This window comes from Hypanus sabinus, chromosome 23 (assembly GCF_030144855.1).
Source record: "Hypanus sabinus isolate sHypSab1 chromosome 23, sHypSab1.hap1, whole genome shotgun sequence".
NCBI classification, from domain to species: domain Eukaryota; kingdom Metazoa; phylum Chordata; class Chondrichthyes; order Myliobatiformes; family Dasyatidae; genus Hypanus; species Hypanus sabinus.
Genome location: NC_082728.1, coordinates 2,637,398 through 2,661,529, shown reverse-complemented (window position 1 = coordinate 2,661,529; position 24,132 = coordinate 2,637,398). Strand labels below are relative to the sequence as shown.

The following is a 24,132-nucleotide window of genomic DNA, read 5'->3' as shown; positions in this document are numbered from 1 at the left end:
GATGCTGAAAATCCAGAGGAACACGTACAAAATGGTGGAGGAAATCAGCAGATCAGGCAACAATCCTGATGAAGGGTCTCAGCTCAAAGCATTAATTAACTGTTTATTCCTCTTCATAGATGCTGAGTTCCTCCAGCATTTTACGTGCAACTTTAACTGAAGTTCTCTTAATCATATAAACTGTAAAGTGGAAGAATTAACAGAAATTTTTTTGCAAACACTATGAATGCTACCTTTCCCACTAATAAAATGCTGTGTGTCTGCACCCAGTTATATTGGAAAGAATTTGCTACTAAAGGTCCTGTAAAAGTTTTCTGAGAGCTGGTGTCCCAGTACTGTCAGAGCTTTCAGTGTCCCGGGGGAAAATGGCGACTTAGAATTAAGCATACCGCATTACCCATGTCCACCTGCCATAGTCAGAATGTAGCATGCTCTGTGGATTCTCCCCCAAGACCTTTCCTCAGCTGCCACTCTATTCCTAAAGACCTCTTTTTACTTTAACATCTTTTCATTTTGCTTCAGCTTTAGCCACCACTGCCATGATTGTGGCTGTATTATTTTCTCCAGAAGTTCTTTTTTTTTGTCTTGTTCCATTGCTCCCACTCACCATGTTCTCTCTCCGCAGCCAATAAAGTGTCAGGGGGGTCTGGAAACCGTCCCGGAAATGTCATCCGTGTCTATGGCGACGAAAACAGTGACAAGATCACCCCTGGCACATTTATACCTTACTGCTCTATGGCACATGCTCAGCTGTGTTTCCATGGACACCGAGATGCTGTCAAGTTCTTTGTCGCAGTCCCAGGTGAGTACTTTATGGATGGCTTCCATTTCCATTGGTAACAATCTATCCTCTGAACTACCCCCTTTGTTGAATTCAACTCTGTATAATTAATCAGCAAGTGGCCTAGTATATATATGTATCTGCATTGTGAAGTTAGTATTGTAAAAAGAGTCTTTATCTAAATCGTGCAAAATTGTTCCCCACACAAAGTCTGGTCTGTAGTTGCTCACATGACTTCTACTTAGCAGTCTATGGTTTATGAAGATTAAATATTACAAGGATTATTGCATTTATGTAGCACTTCCTCATCTTTTTCAGCAAGTTCCAAAATGCCTCACAGCCAATGAAAATATTTTTTAAACTCTAACCACTTTCTAAGATATAAAAAATGTAGCAACCGAACAGCAGTGAGATAATAGACCATTAGACATAGGAACAGAATTAGGCCATTCAGCCCATCAAGTAGCTCTGCCATTCCAACATGGCTGCTTTATAATGCCTCTCAACCCCATTGTCCTGTCTTCTCACTGTAACCTTTGACTAATCAATAACCTGTCTACCTCTGGCTAAAAAATTCCTCCTCATCTCTGTTCTAAAAGGATACCCCTCTATTCTGAGGCTGTGCCCTCTACTCCTAGACTCAGCCGCTATCGGAAACATCCTCTCCACATCCATTCTATCTAAGCCTTTTAATATTCTATAAGCTTCAACGAGACTTCCCCCTCGCGAGTTCCAAATTCCAGTCTAGATTCCAGCGAGTACAGGCCCAGAGCAATCAAGTGCTCCTCATATGATAAGCCTTTCATTCCAGCAATCATTCTCATGACTCTCCTTTGACCTTCCCCAATTTTGGCAGATCACTTCTCAGATAAGGGGACCAAAACTGCTCACAGTGCCTTACAAAGTTCTAGTCCTCTTGAAATAAATGCTACCATGACATTTGCCTTCCTCATCACTGACTCAATCTGCAAGTTAACCTTTAGGGAATTTTGCACGAAGATTCCCAAGTCCCCTTGCATCTCGGATTTTTGAATTTTCTCCCTGTTTAGAAAATAGTCTACACTGTTATTCCTTATACAAAGTGCATGACCATAAACTTCCTGACACAGTATTCCATCTGCCACTTCTTTGCCCATTCTCTTAATCTGTCTAAGACAGGGGTTCCCAACCTATGGTTCACAGACCCTTGATTAATGGTAGGGTCCATGGCATAAAAAAGGTTGGGAACCCCTGATCTGAATCCTTCTGCAGCATTCCTGCTTCCTCAAAACTAACTGCCCCTCCACCTATCTACGTATCATCTGCAAACTTGGCCACAAGACTGTCAATTCTATCATCCAAATCATTAACATACAAAATAAGAAGAATCGGTTCCAACACTGACCCCCTGCACAACACCGCTAGTCACCGGCAGCCAATAGAAAAGGCTCCCTTTCTTCCCACACTTTGCTTCCTGCCTATCAGCTAATGCTCTATCCATGCTAGTATCTTTCCTATAATACCATGGGCTATTGTTAAGCAGTCTATAAGCAGCACCTTGTCAAAGACCTTCTGAAAATCCAAGTCCATGACATTTTCCTTTGACTATCCTGTTTGTTATTTCTTCTATCTGGTCCAGGTGACTTATCTACCTTCAGACCTTTCAGCTTCCCAAACACCTTCTCCCTAATAATAGCAACTGCACTCTCTTCTGTCCTCTGACACCTTGAACTTCCACTGTACTGCTCGTGTCTTCCACAGTGAAGACGTGCAAAATACTTAAGTCAGTTTGCCACCATTTCCTTGTACCCCATTATTACCTCTGAAGCATCATTTTCCAGCAGCCCAATATCTTACTCTCTACTCTTTATACATACCTGAAAAAGCCTTTGGTATCCCTTTTGATATTATTGGCTAGCTGACCTTCATCTTCTCCCTCCTTAAGGCTTTTTAAGTTGCCTTTTGGTTTTTAAAAGCCTCCCAATCCTCTAACTTTCCTCTAATTGTTGCTGTATTATATGCTGTCTCTTTTGATTTAATGTTGGCTTTGATTTCCCTTGTCAGCCATGGTTGCATCATCCTGTCTTTAGAATACTTCTTTGGGATGTATCTCTCCTGGCCTTTCAAATTGCTCACAGAAACTCCAGCCATTACTGCTCTGCTGTCATCTCTGCTAGTGTCCCCTTTCAATCAACTTTGAAATCTCCCCATGACAATCGTAACATTGCCCTTTTTACTGTACACGCCTTTTCTATCTCCTGTTGTAATTTACATCCCACATCCTGGCTACTGTTCAGAAGTCTGTATAACTCCTATCAAAGTTTTTTTTTACCCTTGCAGTTTCTTAACTCTACTGACAAGGATTCTACATCTTCCAATCCTATGTCACCAATTTCTAAGGATTAGATTTCATTTTTTACCAACAGAGCCATGCCATCTTCTCTGCCTACCTGCCTGTCCTTTCGATACAATGTGTATCCTTGGATGTTAGGCTCCCAACAATTATCTTCTTTCAGCCCTGACTCAGAGTTCCCACAATGTCATACCTGCCAATCTCTAACCATACTACAAGATCATCTGCTTTATTTAGTATACTGCGTGCATTCAAATATAACACCATATTCATCACTCTTTTCAATTTTGCCCTATCATCTGCCTGTCCTTCCTCACAGCCTCACTGCATGATGCATCAACTGCCCCATCCTTAGACCTATCACTCCAGTTGCCATCCCACTGCCAAAGTAGTTTAAACCATTCCCAACAGCTCTAGCAAACCTGCAAGGTAATTGGTCCCCCTCGGGTTCAGATCATATCTTCCCAGAGGAAATCTCAAAGATCCCCAAATCTGAAATGCCTCCTCAGCCACTTGTTCATTTGTACTGTCATTCTACTCCTACCCTGACTAGCACGTGGTGATAGAGATTACTACCTTGGAGGTCCTGCTCTTCAGCCTTTTCCCTAACTTCCTGTTTGCACTGCACTGGGCCTCCTGTTCTCCCTCTCTACCGGTGTCGTTGGTGCCACTGTGCACTTGCTCACCCTCTCTCATCAGAATCTTCTGCAGCTGCTCTGAGACATTCTGGACTCTAGCACCTGGGAGGCAGGACACCATCCTGGCATCTCTTTTGCAGCCACAGAATCTCCTGACTGTCTCCCTAACCATCAAGTCTCCTATCACTATTGCATTGCCTGTCTGAGCCTCCGAGCTGGCCTGGCTGCTGCTGCTGTGCCCTGATAGGTCATCCTTCCCCTCCCCCCCACCCAGCAGTATTCAAAGGGATATAGTTGTTGCTGAGGGAATAGCCACAGGGGAACCCTGCACTGACTGCTTACTCCCCTTCTCCTGGTGGTCACTCATCAACTATATGAAGCCTACACTCTGGATGTGACAACCTCAGAAAAAGTTTCATCTATAAAGTTTTTAGCCTCTCGGATCCTGAGTACAACCAGCTCCAGTTTCTCGGCCTTGCCGTTCAGGAACTGCAGTTGGTGCTCTTCCTGCAGATACAGTCATCAGGGAGACTGCTAGGCACTCTGAAATCCTGTATCTTACAGGATAGCACTCCGCTGCTTAACTACCTCTAACTTCTCAAATTTAAATTTTAGCCTTCGCCTGTTATTGCCTAAGCTTGTTGAGTTCAAATCTGGCCATTCCACTTACACCTTGCTTCTTTTTATTTGCCCCTTTCAGTTCTTAAGAGATTGTTATGATTCCAGCCCGCTGATAAGTTTTGAAAGACCCCAAGCTCTTTTAACCTGCGTGCTCTCTCACCAACAAACGATTTCTTGCAATACACACAAAATGCTGGTGGAGCGCAGCAAGCCAGGCAGCATCTATAGGAAGAAGTACAGTCAACATTTCGGGCCAAGACCCTTCGTCCAGACATCGGCCCGAAACGTTGACTGTACTTCTTATAGATGCTGCCTGGCCTGCTGCATTCCACCAGCATTTTGTGTGTGTTGCTTGAATTTCCAACATCTGCAGATTTCCTCATGTTTGACTTCTTGCAATGATTGCTGCCTGCCAGAAATGATCAGATAATTCAGATTCAGATTTATTTATCACATGTACATTGAAACATATAATGAAAGGTTGAGTTGGCTGTTACTGCAAACAACACATAAGGATATGCTGGGGGGCACCCACAAGAATCACTACGTATTCCAGCATCAACATAGTATGACCCCAATGTTCAATAAAACAACACAGACCACAACAAGCAAGAAAATAACAACAAAACAAGCCCCATTCCTTCCTACCTCCCTTCCACCTACCCACCCATGCACAAATACAGTCTTTGACTCTAAGTCAGGCCATCACCAGGCTCAAGCCTCCAGTGGACTTGCACATTTCCCCACCTCCCTATCCGTAAACCCTAACCTGATCGCTAATTCCCCATTCTGTCCCGAAAACCATCCCTACAAATTAAAAAAACAACTAAAACATAATCAATTGTGTAAGCCATGTATAAAATAATACACGTATTACACTTTGATGCTGAATAGACGATTCATTTCCTTCTGGAGCTGATCACGGTGCTGAAAAACAGTATAACATTCTGTGTTTTACTTAGAATATTATTTTAATGGGGTTGGTTTGTTAATTTAGACTTGGGTCTCCATTTGGAGTTAGTGGAAACCCATCTTCTGGTCCTGGCCGCATTAGCATGGCATAGAGTTCTTGTGCTGACTGAGTGCTCAGTTGTGAGCCTGCCGAACTGATCCCTTTGGAAAGAGGTTCTCTCACTTGGGGGGCTTTCTGATCCTGCATCAGAAAGTCCATCATCTGGCACTTCCCTACAGTGTAGGCTACTGACACCTTCCTTTGAAAGATTACGGAGTTGAGGAAGCTATCCAGAAAGCAAATGTCCTCATGATTGATTAAAAAAAACAGAAAATGTTGGAAATACTTAGTAGGTCAGGCAGCATCTGAGGATCATAAAGCACTTATGGTCTTGCATCCAATAATGTTTCAGCTCCAGGACCCTTCATCAGAACCGTGAAAGGGAGGAACAAGTTGGTTTAAGAGTAAAAGAGGGGGAAGGGTGGAGTGAAAACGAGTGAAACTAAGGTAATTTCTCTGCTGGGGTGAAATAATGTTGCCCTTTAAGTAACAATTAAGATCAGGTAGCTTTGGAAAGCATCTGCATTTGGAAGAGAAAATAACTATGAACCTCCAGCGGCCTGTTTCTAATTTAATTCACCAATCTACTCCTACGCTGAACTCTGACCCGTCGTCTGTCTGTGGCCTTCTGCACTGTTACACAAAGCCCAAAGCAACAACACGTCATCTTCTGTCTGCAGTACTCAGTGTGGAATTTGTCTACTTTGCATAACTCATTCTTCTTTCTCTTACAATGAGAATTGCCTCTTTTTGCCTGCTTCGTTTTTCTCTACCTTTTTGTTCCTTGAAAACCAACTATAAAACATTCAAAACACATTACACAGAGAAGCTAATATCATAACTGCCCTTTCATTACCACATTATTCTATGTAAGCCAAGAAATTCTCATTGTTCCACCCATCACTCTTCCCCCATCTCCTCTGCTAAATAGATTAACTTGTTTCTTCTTCCTTTGTTGTGTTGAAGAGTCCTGGATCCAAAAGTCAACAGCTTCCCTTACACAGTTGCCCGGCCAGCAGAATGTTTCCAATATTTTCTATTTTAATTTGGGATCTCTGGAACAGTACTGTAGGGAAGCACGGTAGCATAGTGGCTAGTGTAACGTTGTACAGTGCCAGCAACCCAGGTTCAATTCCCACCACTGACTGTAAGGAGTTTGTATGTTCTCCCCATAACTACATGGGTTTCCTCTGGGTGTTCCAGTTTCTGTCCCCATTCCAAAGACATACAGGTTATGGCTAGTAAGTTGTGGGCATGCTATATTGGCATCAGAATTATGGCAACACTTGCGGGCTGCCCCCAGCATATCACTGGAGTGTGTTAGCCATTGACTCAAACAACACATTTCACTGTATGCTTCGATATGCATGACAATTAATCTTTAATCATCTGGGGTTTTTTTAACTCCGTAATCTTAATGTTTGGTTGTGCCCTAGGTGCACCGCTTCACGCCGAGCATTCATTTGAGAAATTAGGAGCTGCTGCCTCTGAAGTATCCAGCCAGTCAGCAGTGCCCACGGTGTTGGTGATGAGTGGTGGAGAGGGTTACATTGACTTCAGGATGGGTGAGAATTTAATGTGTTCTGTGTTTCACATGGACAGCTGTCTCTTGACAAGGGCTGATGCCTAGTAAAACTGAACTCAATCTGGGACACTTGCTGGACTTCTGGATGGTATTCCAATGAATACATTGCATTTTAATTCATTTTAATAAATTTTCCCGCGAACCCAGACGAGTTTCAAGGCAACATGGGACCAAAGAGTGTATAGGAAGGCAGGAATCAGCAGCTACTGTATTCCTTTAAGACACAAAAACCCAGATGAAAACTGGTTAACCAGAGTAATTAGCGATGGTAATAAATCAGAGGAAAAGGTTTTACAAGGTTTCAAAGATTCAAAGTGTATACAGAATATAACCCTTGAGATTCACCCTCCTGCAGGCAGCCATGAAACAAAGAAACACCATGGAACCTGTTCAAGAATACATCAAGCACCCAACGTGCAAAGAAAGAACAAGTTGTGCAAATAGCAAAAAGCGAGCGAACAACACATCAAATCAAACATCAGACTAGAAGTCCAGTTCAGTTCAGTTCTGCATCGCTAGCTCACTACACATTGCACATAGAGCCAGTCTTCGCCAGAGCACTCCAGTCTACATCAATCACCCGCCTAAATTGCTCAAAATTAGCAAAACAAGTTAACAGAATCCAGAAATACAAAAGCCTTCCAAAACGAGTCCGCAGTCTTGCTGATTAATCCTTGCAGCATGGAATCCAGGCTCTTTCACTTTCCTCTGATTGCAGCTAGCGAGAGGTAAAGAAAGACCAGTCAAACAGTGCTGAACACCCGCCTGTACACTTACATTAGCCAGAGGGTGGTGAATCTCTGGAATTCCTTGCCACAGGCAGCTGTGGGGGACAAATCTTTATGGATATTTAAGGCAGAGGTTGCTAGATTTTTGATTGATCGGGGCATGAAGGGATACAGGGAGAGGGCACGAGATTAGGGATGAGAGGAAAACTGGGTCAGCCATGATAAAATGGTGGAGCAGACTCGATGGCCAAATGACCTAATTCTGCTTTTATATCTTATAGACTAGACTCCCTTGAAGACAGCAAAGCACCAGATCACTCAATCAGCCCAAAACACACCATTAAAATATAACTCACAGGTTCCAGTCGCACTCAACTTAAAAATAGCAATAGATCTCAGGGATAGGAATATTTTTCTAACTCAACAAAAGAGCAACATGAGTCCTGCTGAAGGATCTCAGCCTGAACTATTGACTGTACCTGCCTGGCCTGCTGAGTTCCTCCAGCATTTCATTTAAAAATTGCAGGATAGAAGATGAGAGTAAATTGGCAAAGAGCTTAAAAAAAAGAACTGGATGAGCCCCGATCAGCATATAACAGGGGAAAAACCACGGTGAGGGTCATTATGGATTCCTGATGGCAAGGGACGGGGTGGGGGGGGAAGTATAATGAGGAATAAGGAAATGTTGGAGAAATTAAATGATTAGTCAGTAGTGACCTTTTAAGGAAGGTACAAAAGCTGATATATTAAAGAATTGAGAGAATTAGAGGCTAAAATAAAAAGCTCAGGTTGGCTGCTTGTTTGTAGGATTATTCACTGCGCATGGAGGTTAGGTTGCAACCATTTTGTCACCAATCAAGGTGTATGATTGAGTGTTGTTTCTGCCAAGTGCTCATGTTTATATTGGTCCGATTCATTGCTCTAATGGGTCAGTTGTTACACTGGTCACTAGTCTCCGCTGAGTCCTGGCCAATTACAAAGCTGAGTGATTTCCGCGGGAGTGTATACCTGGTTATCAGTTGTTGTGAGTGTTGGTTCCTCAAGTGTCCACGGCTCACCCCCTGGCCCCCATCCCACAGGTGAATAGGTTCTTAAATTGCATCCAGTTCAATATGCTTATTAATAGAGTCTTCCATTGTGAACCAAGTTTCTGAGAATTCGTTTGATTTCTTGTTTTGTGCTTCTGCCAGGATTTTTGTTGCTTCTCAGATGACTTGTGTCCTCCTTGGTCTTCATGTACTGAGATGAGTGATGGAGGATTGCGTATTCTTGAATGAGGGACCAGATTAACTATCAGAAATGGTGCTCAGTACATTAGTGAGCCTGAAAGCATACAAGTCCCAAGGACCCAATGATCAGAGTTACCAAAGAAATAGGTTATAGACAGTGATGCTCTGGTATCAGCTTCTACCATTGTACCTGTGGATTTCAGGTTGGCAGAGATGACCCACTATTTATGAAAAGAGAGAAAAATGGGAACTGATTACCTTGTACTCAATGTCAGTAAGACCAAAGATTTAATTGTGGACTTCAGAAAGAGTAAGGCAAGGGCACATGCACCAGTCCTCATCAAGGGATCAGAAGTGGAAAGGGTGGGTAATTTCAAGTTCCTGAGTGTCAACTTCTCTGAGAATCTATCCTGGGCCCAACATATTGATGCAATTACAAAGAAGCCATGCCAGTGACTATATTTCATTAGGAGTTTAAGGAGATTAGGTATGTCACCAAAGACACTTGCAAATTTCTACAGATGTACCATGGAGAGCATTCTAACTGGCTGCATCACCGTCTGGAATGGAGAGGCCACTGCACAGGATTGAAATAAGCTGCAGAAAGTAGTGAACTCAGTCAGCTCCATCATGGGCAGCAACCTCGCTAGCACCCAGGACGTGCCCTCTTCTCATCGGGGAAGAGGCACAGGAGCCTGATTGAGGGACAGCTTCCTCCCCCTCGGCCATCAGATTTCTGTATGGACATTGAACCATGAACACAACCTCACTACTTTTATTTTCTTTCTGCACTATTTATTTAACATTTTATATACTTACTGTAATTTACAGTTGTTATTATTGTGTATTGTAATGTACTGCTACTGCATAACAACAAATTTCATGACCGATGCTAGTGATACTAAACCTGATTCTAATTCTGATTCTGTTAGCCTGATGTAATTGACAGGACTAAGCTAGAGGACTTCCTTAGTGCACTAAATCAGTGTTATTTTCTCAACACTTTGTGTGGCAAGGCAAGGGCCATGCTCTCTTCCTGCTGCTGCCATTGGATAGGAGGTACAGCAGCCTTAGGTTCAGGAAGCTATTACTCTTTAACCGGCAGGCTCCTGAACCAGTGTGGATAACTTCACAGTGAACTGATTCCACAACCTACGGACTCAATTTCATTGTCTCTCCAACTCATGTTTTCAATATTACTTATGGTGTATGGTGTTGTTTATTTGGTTTTCCTTTTGTATTTCAGCAGTTTGTTGTGTTTTGCACCATTGGTTGTTTGTCCATCTTTGAGTGTAGTTTTCCATTGACTCTATCATGTTTTTTGTGTCTACTGTGAATATCCACAAGAAAATAAATGTCAGGGTAGTATATGATGACGTGCATGTATTTTGATGATAAATTTATTTGTTGTTCCCTTCAGGTGATGAGAGTGAAGAGACTGAGGAGCTCAGGGAGACACTACAGGTGCAGCCATCGCTGGCCAAAGCGGAGAGGAGTCATCTAATTGTGTGGAGGGTCACCTTCAACAGTGACTGAGACAACTCACTAGCACAGTGACTCAGACACAAGCCTTGCATGTTGTTTTATTTTGGTTTATTTCAGTTTTAATTTCTTCACCGCAAAGTGTTTGAGCAGTTCTTCACCATGTCCCTGAGTTTGCATGGTGAGGTTGAGAGCAAGAGGTAAACATCTCTAAGCTCTCATGTCCTTCTCATGGGGTCTTCCTACTGTTGACAGACAGCGCTTGCTAAGCATAGTCCTTTCAAAGACATAGGCTGCCTTAGTGAAACAACTGGTGTTAGTTTCAAAGGGTTATTATGCTAACACTATTCTAAAGAACTAATTTGTATTTGCAATGGTTATAAAGAAAGCTATTTATTTCTGTGTGGGTGTTATCACTGTTACCAAAGGACGTTTACCCAGAGTAGCACTCATGTCAGAGGACTGGTGGAGAGCCAGTCTTGTCTTAGAGATCTGTGGTGTTTAGGGGGGTATCAACCAATTCAGCTCACGTCCAACTTTTATAATGCAATTCATTGTAGAAACTCTGGACATTTATGACAGGGAAAGTTAACAACCTGTGCCACACCTCAGAACCATTTTATACACATGACTAAAATGTCTTCTTTTCTCTAACAGAAGTGGATTAATTTTATTGACTGTTTTGTTGAGAAAGAAACGTTTGCGTCTCTCCAAGCCTATTTTAAAAAATATACAAATTTTATGGTCTGTATTTTTTTTGTAAGTTTACTCTTTAGACACTTTATCTTGTATTTTAATTGCTCTGTAATTTGAAAACTGAATGCTGCGGCGTTAAATTGCTCTCTGTTGAAACCCAAGGCTTCATCATGGTGAGCTCAATAGCTCACATTGCAGTGTAGCCAATTCAGTATTTATTACCTATTATTAATGAACCTTTGGGGTTCAGAATGTAACTTTGTACAAGAAAAATATATATATGTATATCAAAGACGGCTGCTGTTTGCTTGGTTGTGTTTCTTTAGCTCTGAGCTAGTTTGCATAGTGTGGGATCTGTGTTAACACATTGTCGACATTGGAATACTGAGGTTGGGAATCGTGAGTAAAAAGGCACCGTAATTTGCATTGATGGAATAAATCAAACTTTATTTTTATTCTGTGAGGTTTCCTGGGATTATTTTTCCACTGGCATCACACTCAGCAGCTCTGTTTCCCTAGAAAGTCTATGCCTTTGTGTATAAACCTGAAATATGGTGAGCAATTCTTCCTTGACCATGATGCCACCTTAATCTGGTTGCCCCCACACAGAACACTGGGGTGAATAAGTTGGAAAAGCTGAAAGGAGGAAGACCTGTGGGCAGAGAGAAATCACTGTCATGTGCTTTGTGCATTTTCTAGGATCTAGTGATGGGTGAGCATCGTCACTGAGCAACACAGATATAGTTGAAGATAAAGATTAGCTTTATTTGTCACAGGTACATCAGAATGTTGAAACAGAGTAAAATGACGTATGCATCAAACCATATCAGTGAGAATTGAGCTGGGGTCAACCTGCAAGCGTCACTACATTACCAGTGTCAACATAACGTGCCTACACTAACCCTAACCTGTACATGTTTGGAATGTAAGAGGAAGCAGGACGATCTGGAGGAAACCCACACAGTCATGGGGAGAACGTACAAACTACTTACAGACAATAGTGGGAGTTGTGCCCTGATTGCAATCACTGGTGCTATAGAGTTAATGCTAATTACTACACTACCACGCCACCTTTTAACTTAGTTAAGATGGTTTCACTTAATTATGAACTGGTTTCCAGGCCCGATCTGTCTGCAATACGGAAGTTGGAGGGTTAAATGATGCTATCTGGACAAAGAGCATTTGTGTTATTTAAGGCTTCATCATTGACAGGTTACAGCAGATTGGTCGCTCAGCACCTGTGCCCACACGGATCCAACACTGATCAAAGGTCCCATTTCTCCATCAGCATGATCTCCCAGTGTAATTAGTATTAATTCTTCCGGAGTTAGTCCCAAGCTGCTTCCAAGAATGATCCCAGAAATGGAAGGGCTAAGGTATGAAAAATATTTGATTGTCCTGGGCCTGTAGTTGCTGGAGATTAGAATGAGGGGGATCTCATTGAAGCCTAGTGAATATTGAAAGGCTTCAACAGAGTGGATGTGGAGTATTTCCATTTGTGTGGCAATCTGTTGTTTTTGGATGGATGTTAGTAAAACTCTTGGTGCTGTAGGAAGAGTGCACAGTTGACCTTGTGTCGCAGACTTGTTCTCCTCAACCAGATCTGGATCCCGCATCGGCCTCTACAGTCACCTGAAGACCCACCAATAGAGCACTCCTTAGGAGAATATCAGACTCAATTTGAGTGAACCTGCTCTTGTATCGAAGCAGATGAGATGGCCATGCAACTTGTTGCCGTGAGTAGGTTCCTGCTTTGCATTAGATGTTTGCACCTTTTGCTTGTATGAATTATGTTCAAAACTTCAAACCATTCAAAATATAGGATATAGGAGCAGAATTAGGCCATTTGGCCCATCAAGTCTGCTCCGTCATTTTATCACAACTGATCCAATTTTCCACAGCCCCAATCTCCTGCCTTCTCCCCCGTATCCCTTCATGCCCTGACCAGTCAAAATCCTCTGTAAAGCTGAACAGATTGTTGCCTTCAATAGGTACTTCTCATTACTGAGACTCAATCCCATCTCTTTCCCCCGGTTCTTTGTTGAATTGTGCAGGCGTTACCCTTTCCCGTGTCCAGCAGACCAAAATTACCAGCAATGAGCTGGCTTTTGCTGCAAATGACATCATTAATTTCCTGAGGGGTTCTGATACAGACACCTATCAGGTTCCCTCAGCTACTTAACTATACGTTGAATTGCTTGTCACAATATGCTTAAGGGAGGTGTCAAAGTACAGTGCGACTCTACCTCCTCAGGAGGCTAAAGAAATTTTGGCATGTGCTCATCAATTTTTACCAATGCAGTATAGAAAGCATTCTTACTGGATGCATCACAACTTGGTTCAGCAACAACTCTGCCTGTGACCACAAGAAACTACAGAGAGTTGTGGACACGGCTTGGCATATCATGGAAACAACCTCCCTTCTGTGGACTCTGTCTACACTTCTCACTGCCTTAGTAAAGCAGTCAGCATAATCAAAAACCCAGACATTCTCTTCTCCCCTCTCCCATTGGGCAAAAGATACAAAAGCGTGAAAGCGCGTACCAGCAGGTTCAAGGACAGCTTCTACTATTGAATGGTTCCTTAGTACAACAAGATGGACTCTCAGCCTCATAATTTACCTCGTTATAGCCTTGCACCTTATTGTTTACCTGGATTGCACTTTGTTCTACATTCTGTTACTTACATTGTAGAACCTTAGTGTACTGTGTAATGAATTGATCTGTGTGGGACTAATTACAATCCATCAGTAGTAGGGATGTTATTAAGGGAAATAAAGTTCAAAGGGATAAAGTTCACCTGCATTTGGAGAGACAAGAATTGGTCTTGGATGGTTAATATGGATTTATTGCAGGAAAGTGAGGTTTGACTGATTAGGTTGAATTTCTGAAAGAGGTGATTGGAGTATTCCAAGGTAAATCGGACCTGCGATTAAGTTACAGTGGCCAATGGTCATTTTTGTGATTGGAAGCATGTGACCAGTGGTGTACCACAGGCATCAGTGCTGGGACAGTAAGTACAGTAGTGTAGCAGTTACAATCAGGCTGTTACAGCTTGGGGCACCACAATTGAATATGTAAGGAGTTTGTATATTCTTTCTTGTAAGCATGTGAATTTCCTTCGGGTGCTCCAGTTTCCTCCCACATTCCAAAGGTGTACAGGTTCATTGGTTAATTGGTCATTGTAAGTTGTCCTGTGATTAGACTAGGGTTAAATATGGGTGGGTTTGCTGGGTGGTACCGCTTGTTGGACTGGACTGGATCTTGTTCCGCACTATATCTTTAAATAAAATAAATAAAAATAACTTAAGTACTGTATATGTCAGCGATTTGGACCTGAATGTGGAGAATATAATTAGCAAGTTTGTAGATGACAGAATAATGCAGGACCTCCAGGGTGGTTATCTGCAGTTTGCTTCCAGTTCCTCGTGCTGGTGAGGGCAGGAACAGAGAGATATGGGATCTCAATGTGTGGCTGTGGAGCTGGTGTGGCAAGCAGGGTTTTAGATTCTTAGACCACTAGGATCTGTTTTGGGGTAAGGATGAATTGTACAAAAGGGACGGGTTGCACCTTAATGGGTGGGGGAACCAGCATTCTGGCAGGCAGGTTTGCCACTGTTACACGGCTGTGTTTAAACTAATAAGTGGGGGGGAGGAGACGAACTGGAAATATAAGGATGGAGTTAAAGGGAAAGAGAGAATAGAAAAGTTAAGAAAGACAACAGAATTAATGGGGCAGAAAGCTCAGGAAGGGATCGGAGAGTATGACTAAGTGCAATTGGGGTCGACGTGAGAAGCGAGGGGAGTAATGGAACAAAAGTATTGTATATGAATGCACGAAGTATAAAAAATAAATTGGATGAGCTTGAGGCTCAGTTGGAAGTTCGAAGTATGATGTTGTAGGAATAACAGAGACATGGCTGCAAGAGGTCCAGGGTTGGGAAATGAATATCCAAAGGTAAACATCCTATCGAAAGGACAGATAGATGGCAGAGGGAGTGGGGTGGCTCAGCTGATGAGGAATGAAATTCAGTCCCTTGCGACGGGAGACATAGAATCAGGAGATATAGAGTCAGTACGGATAGAACTGAGAAATTGTAAGGGCAAAAAGACCCTAATGGGAGTTATCTACAGGCCCCCAAATAGTAGCCTGGATATAGGGTGCAAGTTGAATCAAGAGCTAAAATTAGCATGTTGCAAAGGTAATGCTACGGTTGTAATGGGGGATTTCAACATGCAGGTAGACTGGGAGAATCAGGATGGTACTGGACCCCTAGAAAGGGAATTTGTGGAGTGCCTCTGAGATGGATTCTTAGAACAGCTTGTACTGGAGTCTACCAGGGAGAAGGCAATTCTGGATCTAGTGTTGTGTAATAAACCAGATTTGATAAGGGAACTTGAGGTAAAGGAGCCATTAGGAGGTAGTGACCATAATATGATAAGTTTTAATCTACAATTTGAGAGGGAGAAGGGAAAATCAGAATTGTCAGTATTACAGTTGAACAAAGGGGACTATGGAGCCATGAGGGAGGAACTAGCCAAAGTTGACTGGAAGGATACCCTAGCAGGGATGACAGTGGAACAACAATGGCAGGTTTTTCTGGCAATAATTCAGAAGGTGCAGTATCAGTTCATTCCAAAGAGGAAGAAAAATTCTAAGGGGAGTAGGGGGCTACCGTAGCTGACAAGGTAAGTCAAGGACAAGATTAGTGGGCAAAATTAGAGCACATGGTATTGGGGGTAGGGTACTAACATGGATAGAAAACTGGTTGGCAGACAGGAAACAAAGAGTAGGGATCAACGGGTCCTTTTCAGAATGGCAAGCAGTGACTAGTGGGGTACTGCAAGGCTCAATGCTGGGACCCCAGCTGTTTACTATATACATTAATGATTTAGATGAAGGGATTAAAAGTAACATTAGCAAATTTGCAGATGACACAAAACTGGGTGGCAGTGTGAAATGTCAGGAGGATGTTATGAGAATGCAGGGTGACTTGGACAGGTTGGGTGAGTGGGCAGATGCAGTTTAATGTGGATAAATGTGAGGTTATCCACTTTGGTGGCAAGAACAGGAAGGCAGATTACTATATGGATGGTATCAAATTAGGAAAAGGGGAAGTACAATGAGATCTAGGTGTCTTGTTCATCAGTCTCCGAAAGTAAGCATGCAGGTACAGCAGGCAGTGAAGAAAGCTAATGGCATGTTGGCCTTCATAACAAGGGGAGTTGAGTTTTGGAGCAAAGAGGTCCTTCTGCAGTTGTACGGGGCCCTGGTGAGACCATACCTGGAGTATTGTGTTCAGTTTTGGTCTCCAAATTTGAGGAAGGACATTCTTGCTATTGAGGGAGTGCAGCGTAGGTTCACGAGGTTAATTCCTGGGATGGCAGGACTGTCATATGTTGAAAGATTGAAGCGACTGGGCTTGTATACACTGGAATTTAGAAGGATGAGAGGGGACCTGATTGAAACATATAAGATTAATAAGGGATTGGACACGCTAGAGGCAGGAAACATGTTCCTGATATTGGGGGAGTCCAGAACCAGAGGTCACAGTTTAAGAATAAGGGGAAGGCCATTTAGAACAAAGTTGAGGAAAAACTTTTTCACCCAGAGAGTTGTGGATCTATGGAGTGCTCTGCCTCAGAAGGCAGTGGAGGCCAATTCTCTGGATGCTTTCAAGAAAGAGTTAGATAAAGCTCTTAAAGATAGCAGAGTCAAGGGATATGGGGAGAAGGCAGGAACGGGGTACTGATTGTGGATGATCAGCCACGATCACATTGAATGGCGGTGCTGGCTCAAAGAGCCGAATGGCCTACTCCTGCACCTATTGTCTGTTGTCTAATGAGTAATGTTGATGATGAGGGAGCTGGTCATCAACTCCAGGACAATGTTGATCAGTTGCTTGAATGGGCAGAGTGATAACAAGTGGAAATTAATCCTGGAAATTGTGATAGAGGAGTGATGTTGGTGGAGTTGTTCAAGATGATAAGAGGCACGGATCAAGTGGATAACCGGAGATTTTTTCCCAGTGTGCAAATGGCTAATATGATGGGGCATAATTTTAAGTTGATTGGAGAAATATATGGAGGGGGTGGGTGTCGGGTAAGTTTTTACACAGAGAGTGGTGGGTATGTGGATCACCTTGCCAGGAGTGGTGGTAGAGGCAGATACACTGGGGACACAGAATTATGACATTATAGCCATTAGTGAAACTTGGCTAAAGGAGGGGCAGTACTGGCCCCTTAATACTCAAGGGTTCCGATGTTTCAGACATGATAGAAGCAGAGAGATGAAGGGTGGGGGGTTGGCATTGCTAGTCAGGGAAAATGTTACAGCAGTGCTCAGACAGGACAGATTCGAGGGCTTGTCTACCGAGGCCATATGGGTGGAGCTGAGAAACAGGAAAGGTATGACCACATTAATGGGGTTGTATTATAGACCAACCAATAGTCAGCAAGAATTGGAGGAGCAAATCTGTAGAGAGATAGCAGACAACTGCAGGAAACATAATGTTGTGATAGTAGGGGATTTTAATTTTCCACATATTGATTGGGACTCCCATACTGTTAAAGCTCTAGACGAGTTAGATTTGTAAAATGTGTTCGGGAAAGTTTTCTAAATCAATATATAGAGGTACCAACTAGAGAGGATGCAATATTAGATCTCCTATTAGGAAATGAGTTAGGACGGGTGACGGAAGTGTGTGTAAGGGAACACTTTGGTTCCAGTGATCATAACACCATTAGTTTCAACTTCATCATGGATAAAGATAGATCTGGTCCTCGGGTTGAGGTTCTAAACTGGAAAAAGGCAAAATTTGAAGAAATGAGAAAGGATCTAAAAAGCATGGATTGGGACAGGTTGTTCTCTGTCAAGGATGTCGTTGGTAAGTGGGAGGCCTTCAAAGGAGAAATTTTGAGAGTGCAGAGTTTCTGTGTTCCTGTCAGGATTAAACGCAAAGTGAATAAGAATAAGGAACCTTGATTCTCTAGGGATATTGGAACTCTGATAAAGAAGAAGAGAGAGATGTATGACATGTAAAGGAAACAGAGCAAATAAGGTACTTGAGTATAAAAAGTGCAAGCAGATACTTAAGAAAGAAATCAGGAGGGCTAAAAGAAGACATGAGGTAGTTTTGGCCGTCAAGGTGAAAGATAATCCACAGAGCTTTTACAGGTATATTAAGAGCAAATGGATAGTAAGGGATAAAATTGGTCCTCTTGAAGATCAGAGTGGTCGGCTATGTATGGAACGAAAAGAAATGGGGGAGATCTTAAATGGGTTTTTTGCGTCTGTATTTGCTAAGGAATCTGGCATGCAGTCAATGGAAATAAGGCAAACAAGTAGTGAGGTCGTGGAACCTATACAGATTGAAGAGAAGGAAGTGCTTGGTATCTTGTAGCAAATCAGAGTAGATAAATCCCCAGGACCTGACAGGGTATTCCCTCGGACCTTGAAGGAGACTAGTGTTGAAATTGCAGGGGCCCTGGTGGATATATTTAAAATGTCGGTATCTACGGGTGAGGTGCCGGAGGATTGGAGGATAGCTCATGTTGTTCCATTATTTAAAAAAGTCTCTAGAAGTAATCCGGGAAATTATAGGCCAGTAGATTTGACATTGGTAATAGGTAAATTATTGGAAGGAGTACTAAGAGATAGGATCTACAAGTATTTGGATAGACAGGGACTTATTAGGGAGAGTCAACATGGCTTTGTGTGTGGTAGGTCATGTTTAACAAATCTATTTGAGTTTTTCGAGGAAGTTACCAGGAAAGTGGATGAAGGAAACTGAAAGGCAGTGGTTGTTGTCTACATGGACTTCAGTAAGGCCTTTGACAAGGACCCACATAGGAGGATAGTTAGGAAGATTCAGTCGCTAGGTATACATGGTGAGGTAGTAAACTGGATTAGACATTGGCTCAATGGGAGAAGTCAGAGAGTGGTAGTAGAGGATTGCTTCTCTGAGTGTAGGCCTGTGACTAGTGGTGCGCCACAGGGATCAGTGCTGGGTCCATTGTTATTTGTCCTCTATATCCAATGATCTGGATGATAATGTGGTAAATTGGATCAGCAAATTTGCTGATGATACAAAGATTGGAGGTGTAGTGGACAGTGAGGAAGGTTTTCAAAGCTTGCAGAAGGATTTGCACCAGTTGGAAAAATGGGCTGAAAAATGGCAGATGGAGTTTAATACAGACAAGTGTGATGTATTGCACTTTGGAAGGAAAAACCAAGGTAGAACATACAAGGTAAATGGTAGGGCACTGAGGAGTGCAGTAGAACAGAGGGATCTGGGAATACAGATACAAAATTCCCTAAAAGTGGAATCACAGGTAGACAGGGTCGTAAAGAGAGCTTTTTGGTACATTGGCCTTTATAAATCAAAGTATTAAGTATAAGAGTTGGAATTTTATGGTGAGGTTGTATAAGGCATTGGTGAGGCCGAATTTGGAGTATTGTGTGCAGCTTTGGTCACCGAATTACAGGAAGGATATTAATAAGGTTGAAAGAGTGCAGAGAAGGTTTACAAGGATGTTGCCAGGACTTAAGAAACTGAGTTACAGAGAAAGGTTGAACAGGTTAGGACTTAATTCCCTGGAGCATAGAAGAATGAGGGAAGATTTAATAGGGGTTTATAAAATTATGATGGGTATAGATAGAGTGAATGCAAGCAGGCTTTTTTCCACTGAGACTAGGGGAGAAAAAAACCAGAGGACATGGGTTAAGGGTGAAGGGGGAAAAGTTTAAAGGAAACATTAGGGGGGGCTTCTTCACACAGAGAGTTGTGGGAGTGTGGAATGAGCTGCCAGATGAAGTGGTAAATGCAGACTCACTTTTAACATTTAAGAAAAACTTGGACAGGTACATGGATGAGAGGGGTTTGGAGGGATATGGGCCAGGTGCAGGTCAGTGGGACTAGGCAGAAAAATGGTTTGGCACAGCCAAGAAAGGCCAAAAGGCCTCTTTCTGTGCTGTAATGTTCTATGGTTCTGGGTAAGAGATTCTTAGGTAGGCATATTCATGAAAGAAAAATGGATGCTATGTGATGTGCAAAGGTTAGATTGATCTTGGAGTAGGTTAAAACATCATGGCCAAAGGGTCGTCACCTCCCTCTGGTGCTCCTCCCCCTTCCCATTCCTCCATGGTCATCTGTCCTCTCCTATTAGATTACCCCATCTGCTGTCCTTTTATCTCTTTCACCAATCAACTTTTCAGCTCTTATCTTCGTCCCTCCCCCTCTGTTGGTTTCACCTATCACCTACCTCCTTGTACTTCTTCCTCCCCTCCCCCACCTTCTTACTCTGACTTCTCTTTCTTTCCAGTCCCAATGAAAGGTCTCGGCCTGAAACGCCGACTCTTTTCTATTGATGATGCCTGACCTGCTGTGTTCCTCCGGCATTTTGTATGTGTTACTTGGGTTTCCAACATCTGCAGATTTTCTCATGTTTTTGGTCTATAATGTGCTGTAGTGTTCTATGTTTAGTAATTCTAGGGCTGTAGGAAATATTGCACGTGGAGATATTGGTGCACACATCCAAGGATACTGGAAGGTGACTGCACAGACCAGCATGCAAGATGCTGGTCTTCATCTGTCAAGGTACAAAATACAAGAGCAGGTAGGTCGATAGAACCTCAGGGCTGGATGGGATTTATCTGTGATTACTGCAGCAGGCAAGGTAAGGGATTTCCTGGGCTTCTGGCTAAGAGTTTCACATCTTTGCTGGACATGAGTGAGGAACCAAATAACAAGAGGACAGCAAATGCAGTTCCCCCTTACTGGAAGGGCAGAGAGAGGCCTGGTAACGATAGACCTGAGTAGATTCTCAGGGACAGAATTAATCAACATTTGGAAAGAGAGAGACAAATCTGAAACCGCCAACATAGCCTTGGCAAGGGTGAGTCTGCTCAACCAATTTCATTTGAATTGTCTGAAGAGATAAAAGCAGCATCAGCCTATTCTAGTCAGTTCTAGAGTAGGTTACATGGTTGGCACAACATTGTGGGCCGAAGGGCCTGTAGATTTCTATGTTCTATCAGTCAGGGTAGTAGCCTTTGACAGGGTGATGGTAGCTGTTTGTGTCTGCCTCTGGATACCTGTAACTCGTGGTGTCCCAGAAGGATCAGATCTGAAATTCTTTTGTTCCTGATGACGTCAGTAAGTTCAAGATGAACATGAAAATTGGTGGGGTTGGTGACGGTGAGGAATGCCAATAGAAACTTAGAAAACCTACAGCACAATACAGGCTCTTCGGCCCACAAAGCTGTGCCGAACATGTCCTTACCTGAGAATTTACCTTGGGTTACCCATAGCCCTCTATTTTTTTGAGCTCCATATACCAGTCCAGGAGTCTCTTAAAAGTCTCTGTTGTATCCACCTCCACCACTGTCACTGGTAGCCCATTCCATGCACTCACGACTGTCTGCGTAAAAAAAACTTAGCCCTGATATCTCCTCTGTGCCTACTTCCAAGCACCTTAAAACTGTGCCCTCTCATGCTAGCCATTTCAGCCCTGGGAAAAAGCCTCTGACTATCCACACAACCAATGCCTCTCATCATTTTATACACCTCTATCAGGTCACCTCTCATCCTCAGTCGCTTCAAGGAGAAAAGGCCGAGTTCACTCAACCTGTTTTCATAAGGCATCTCCCCAATCCAGGCAACATCCTTGTAGATCTCCTCTCCACCCTTTCTATGGCTTCCACATCCTTCCTGTAGTGAGGCAACCAGAACTGAGCACAGTATTCCAAGTGGGGTCTGACCAGGATCCTATATAGCTGCAACATTACCACTTGGCTCCTAAACTCAATCCCACGATTAATGAAGGCCAATGCACCATTTGCTTTTTTAACCACAGAGTCAACCTGTGTAGCAGCTTTGAATGTCCTATGGACTCAGAACCCAAGATCCCTCTGATCCTCCACACTGCCAAGAGTCTTACCATTAATTCTATATTCTGCCATCATATTTGACCTACCAAATGAACAACCTCACATTTTCTGGGTTGAACTCCATCTGCCACTTCTCAGCCCATTTTTTGCATCCTATCAATGTCTCGTCGTAACATCAAACAGCCCTCCACACTATCCACAACACCTCCAACTTTTGTGTCATCAGCAAATTTACTAACCCATCCCTGCACTTTCATCCAGGTCATTTTTAAAAATCACGAAGAGTAGGGGTCCCAGAACAGATCCCTAAGGCACGCCACTGGTGACTGACCTCCATGCGGAATATGACCCATCTACAACCACTCTTTGCCTTCGGTGGGCAAGCCAGTTCTGGATCCACAGAGCAATTTCCCTTTGGATCCCATGCCTCCTTACTTTCTCAATAAGTCTTGCGTTGTGTACCTCGTCAAATACCTTGCTGAAATCCATATACACTACATCTATTGCTCTACCATCATGAATTCGATAAAAGCAACTGGAGTTAAACAAATGTCAGGTGACACAAGAGGAACTGCCCATGTTGGAAATCTAGAGCGATGCACACAATGTGCTGAGGGAGCTCACTATGTCAAGCAGCTTCTACGGATGGGAATAATGAAGGGCCTCGGCCCGAAGCATCGACTGTATTCCAACCTTTGACGCTCCTGACCTGCTGAACTCCAGCACATTTTGTGTAAATGTCAGTTGGTACGTTTTGAGATTAGCCAGGATGTTGCCAAGGATCCTACATTCCACCTCTGCAGAGAGGCTAGGAGTTGGAAAGCTGAGGGGGATCTGACTGAGGCATTGAAAATGGAGGGACACGGTTAGAATAGAAACTTTCTCCTGGCGGATCTGTCCATGACCAAAGGGTATAACCTTCGTGTAAGGAGTAGGTGGTTTAGAAGGTATTTGAGGAAGATTTTGTTGTCCTTTGAGGGTGTTTGGAACCTAGAACTCGCAGTCTACAGTGGAGGCAGAGACTTAACATTAAAGATAGATTACAGTGAGCACTTGAGACCCTGTGCATGGGCATGAAGCTGTTTTCACGGTCCAAGGGACCTGTTTCCGTGATGTTTAATATATCACTGCAAATTGTTGGAATGTACATTGTGTAACCATTTCCTATCTTAAATTTGTGCTGACCATTTTTAAGCTTTTGAAACAAAATTTAGAATGGAGTCAATGTATACAGGTGTTAATTATACCCGGGGATTGAGCTCTCTTTTGGCCGGAGAATGTATTGCAAGTCCGGGGTGTTCCCATAGTAAATGTCAGCAGAGGAGTTTATAATGGAGTTTGGGACAGTCCATCTTGTTCTGCAAGCAGAGCTCCATTCAAGAGTCTTATATCGGTGGGATACAAGTGTCCCTGAGCCTGGTGGTACGTGCTTTCTCAGAAAATACATAAGCTTTAACGACCCTGACTCTAGCATCAGCCCTTCTTACACTCCGGAACTCCGGTGCTAACCCGCGTCCTGGTCCCGCTACCGCTACCCACCCCGCCCTACCCCCGCGGACCCCGGAGGAGGCGCAGCAGTATCGGCGATGCCCACTAGGTGGCAGCTTGGGCCCGGGATTGACCCCGATACAGTCCATCAGTCCGATTCAGTAAGGCATCGAGCATTGGAAACTACAGACCCACCCCCGGGGGGGCGGCGGAGTCACGGTTTTTCCCCCACCTCTTTCCCTACTGTCATTCGATGATATGTTGCAGGGCTTGGCTCTCTCATCCCTAGAGCGACTCTCACGGCGTGCACGTACTACATACAACCCGATGCAGGAGTCCCGCACCTTCCTGCCCACTTCTGTATCATTTAACACAGTTGTGCTGATCTGATTTTGCCCTTAACACTTCTCCCCCATTCTTTTTCCCCACCTCTGTCGTTTAAAGATCTGTTCACCCCTTCTCCTTTAGTTTTAGAAACTCCCCACTGAGGAAAATGTCCTCTCTCAATACTCACGCTCTCCGAAACCTCCACGCCCTTCCTGTACTGGGGTGACACACAATACTCCAGATGTGGCCTAACCAGAGTTTTACACAGTTGTTCCATGACTTGACAACTTTTATACTCAACATCTCAACCGACATAAGTGTGC

The 24,132-nt window shown here is 43.3% G+C and overlaps 1 protein-coding gene across 2 annotated transcripts in view; it reads left to right on the top strand.

Annotated features, from left to right (window-relative positions):
* LOC132379880 (C-Jun-amino-terminal kinase-interacting protein 4-like) overlaps positions 1-11,562 on the top strand; it is a 285,478-nt gene extending 273,916 nt beyond the window's left edge. For both annotated transcript variants that reach the window (XM_059948176.1, XM_059948175.1), the window contains 3 exons: positions 626-802; positions 6,821-6,949; positions 10,347-11,562. In XM_059948176.1, the coding sequence (XP_059804159.1) occupies positions 626-802; positions 6,821-6,949; positions 10,347-10,462 (422 nt within the window). In that variant the 3' untranslated portion in view covers positions 10,463-11,562. The remainder of the gene's footprint in view (positions 1-625; positions 803-6,820; positions 6,950-10,346) is intronic.
* Positions 11,563-24,132: the final 12,570 nt, after the last annotated feature.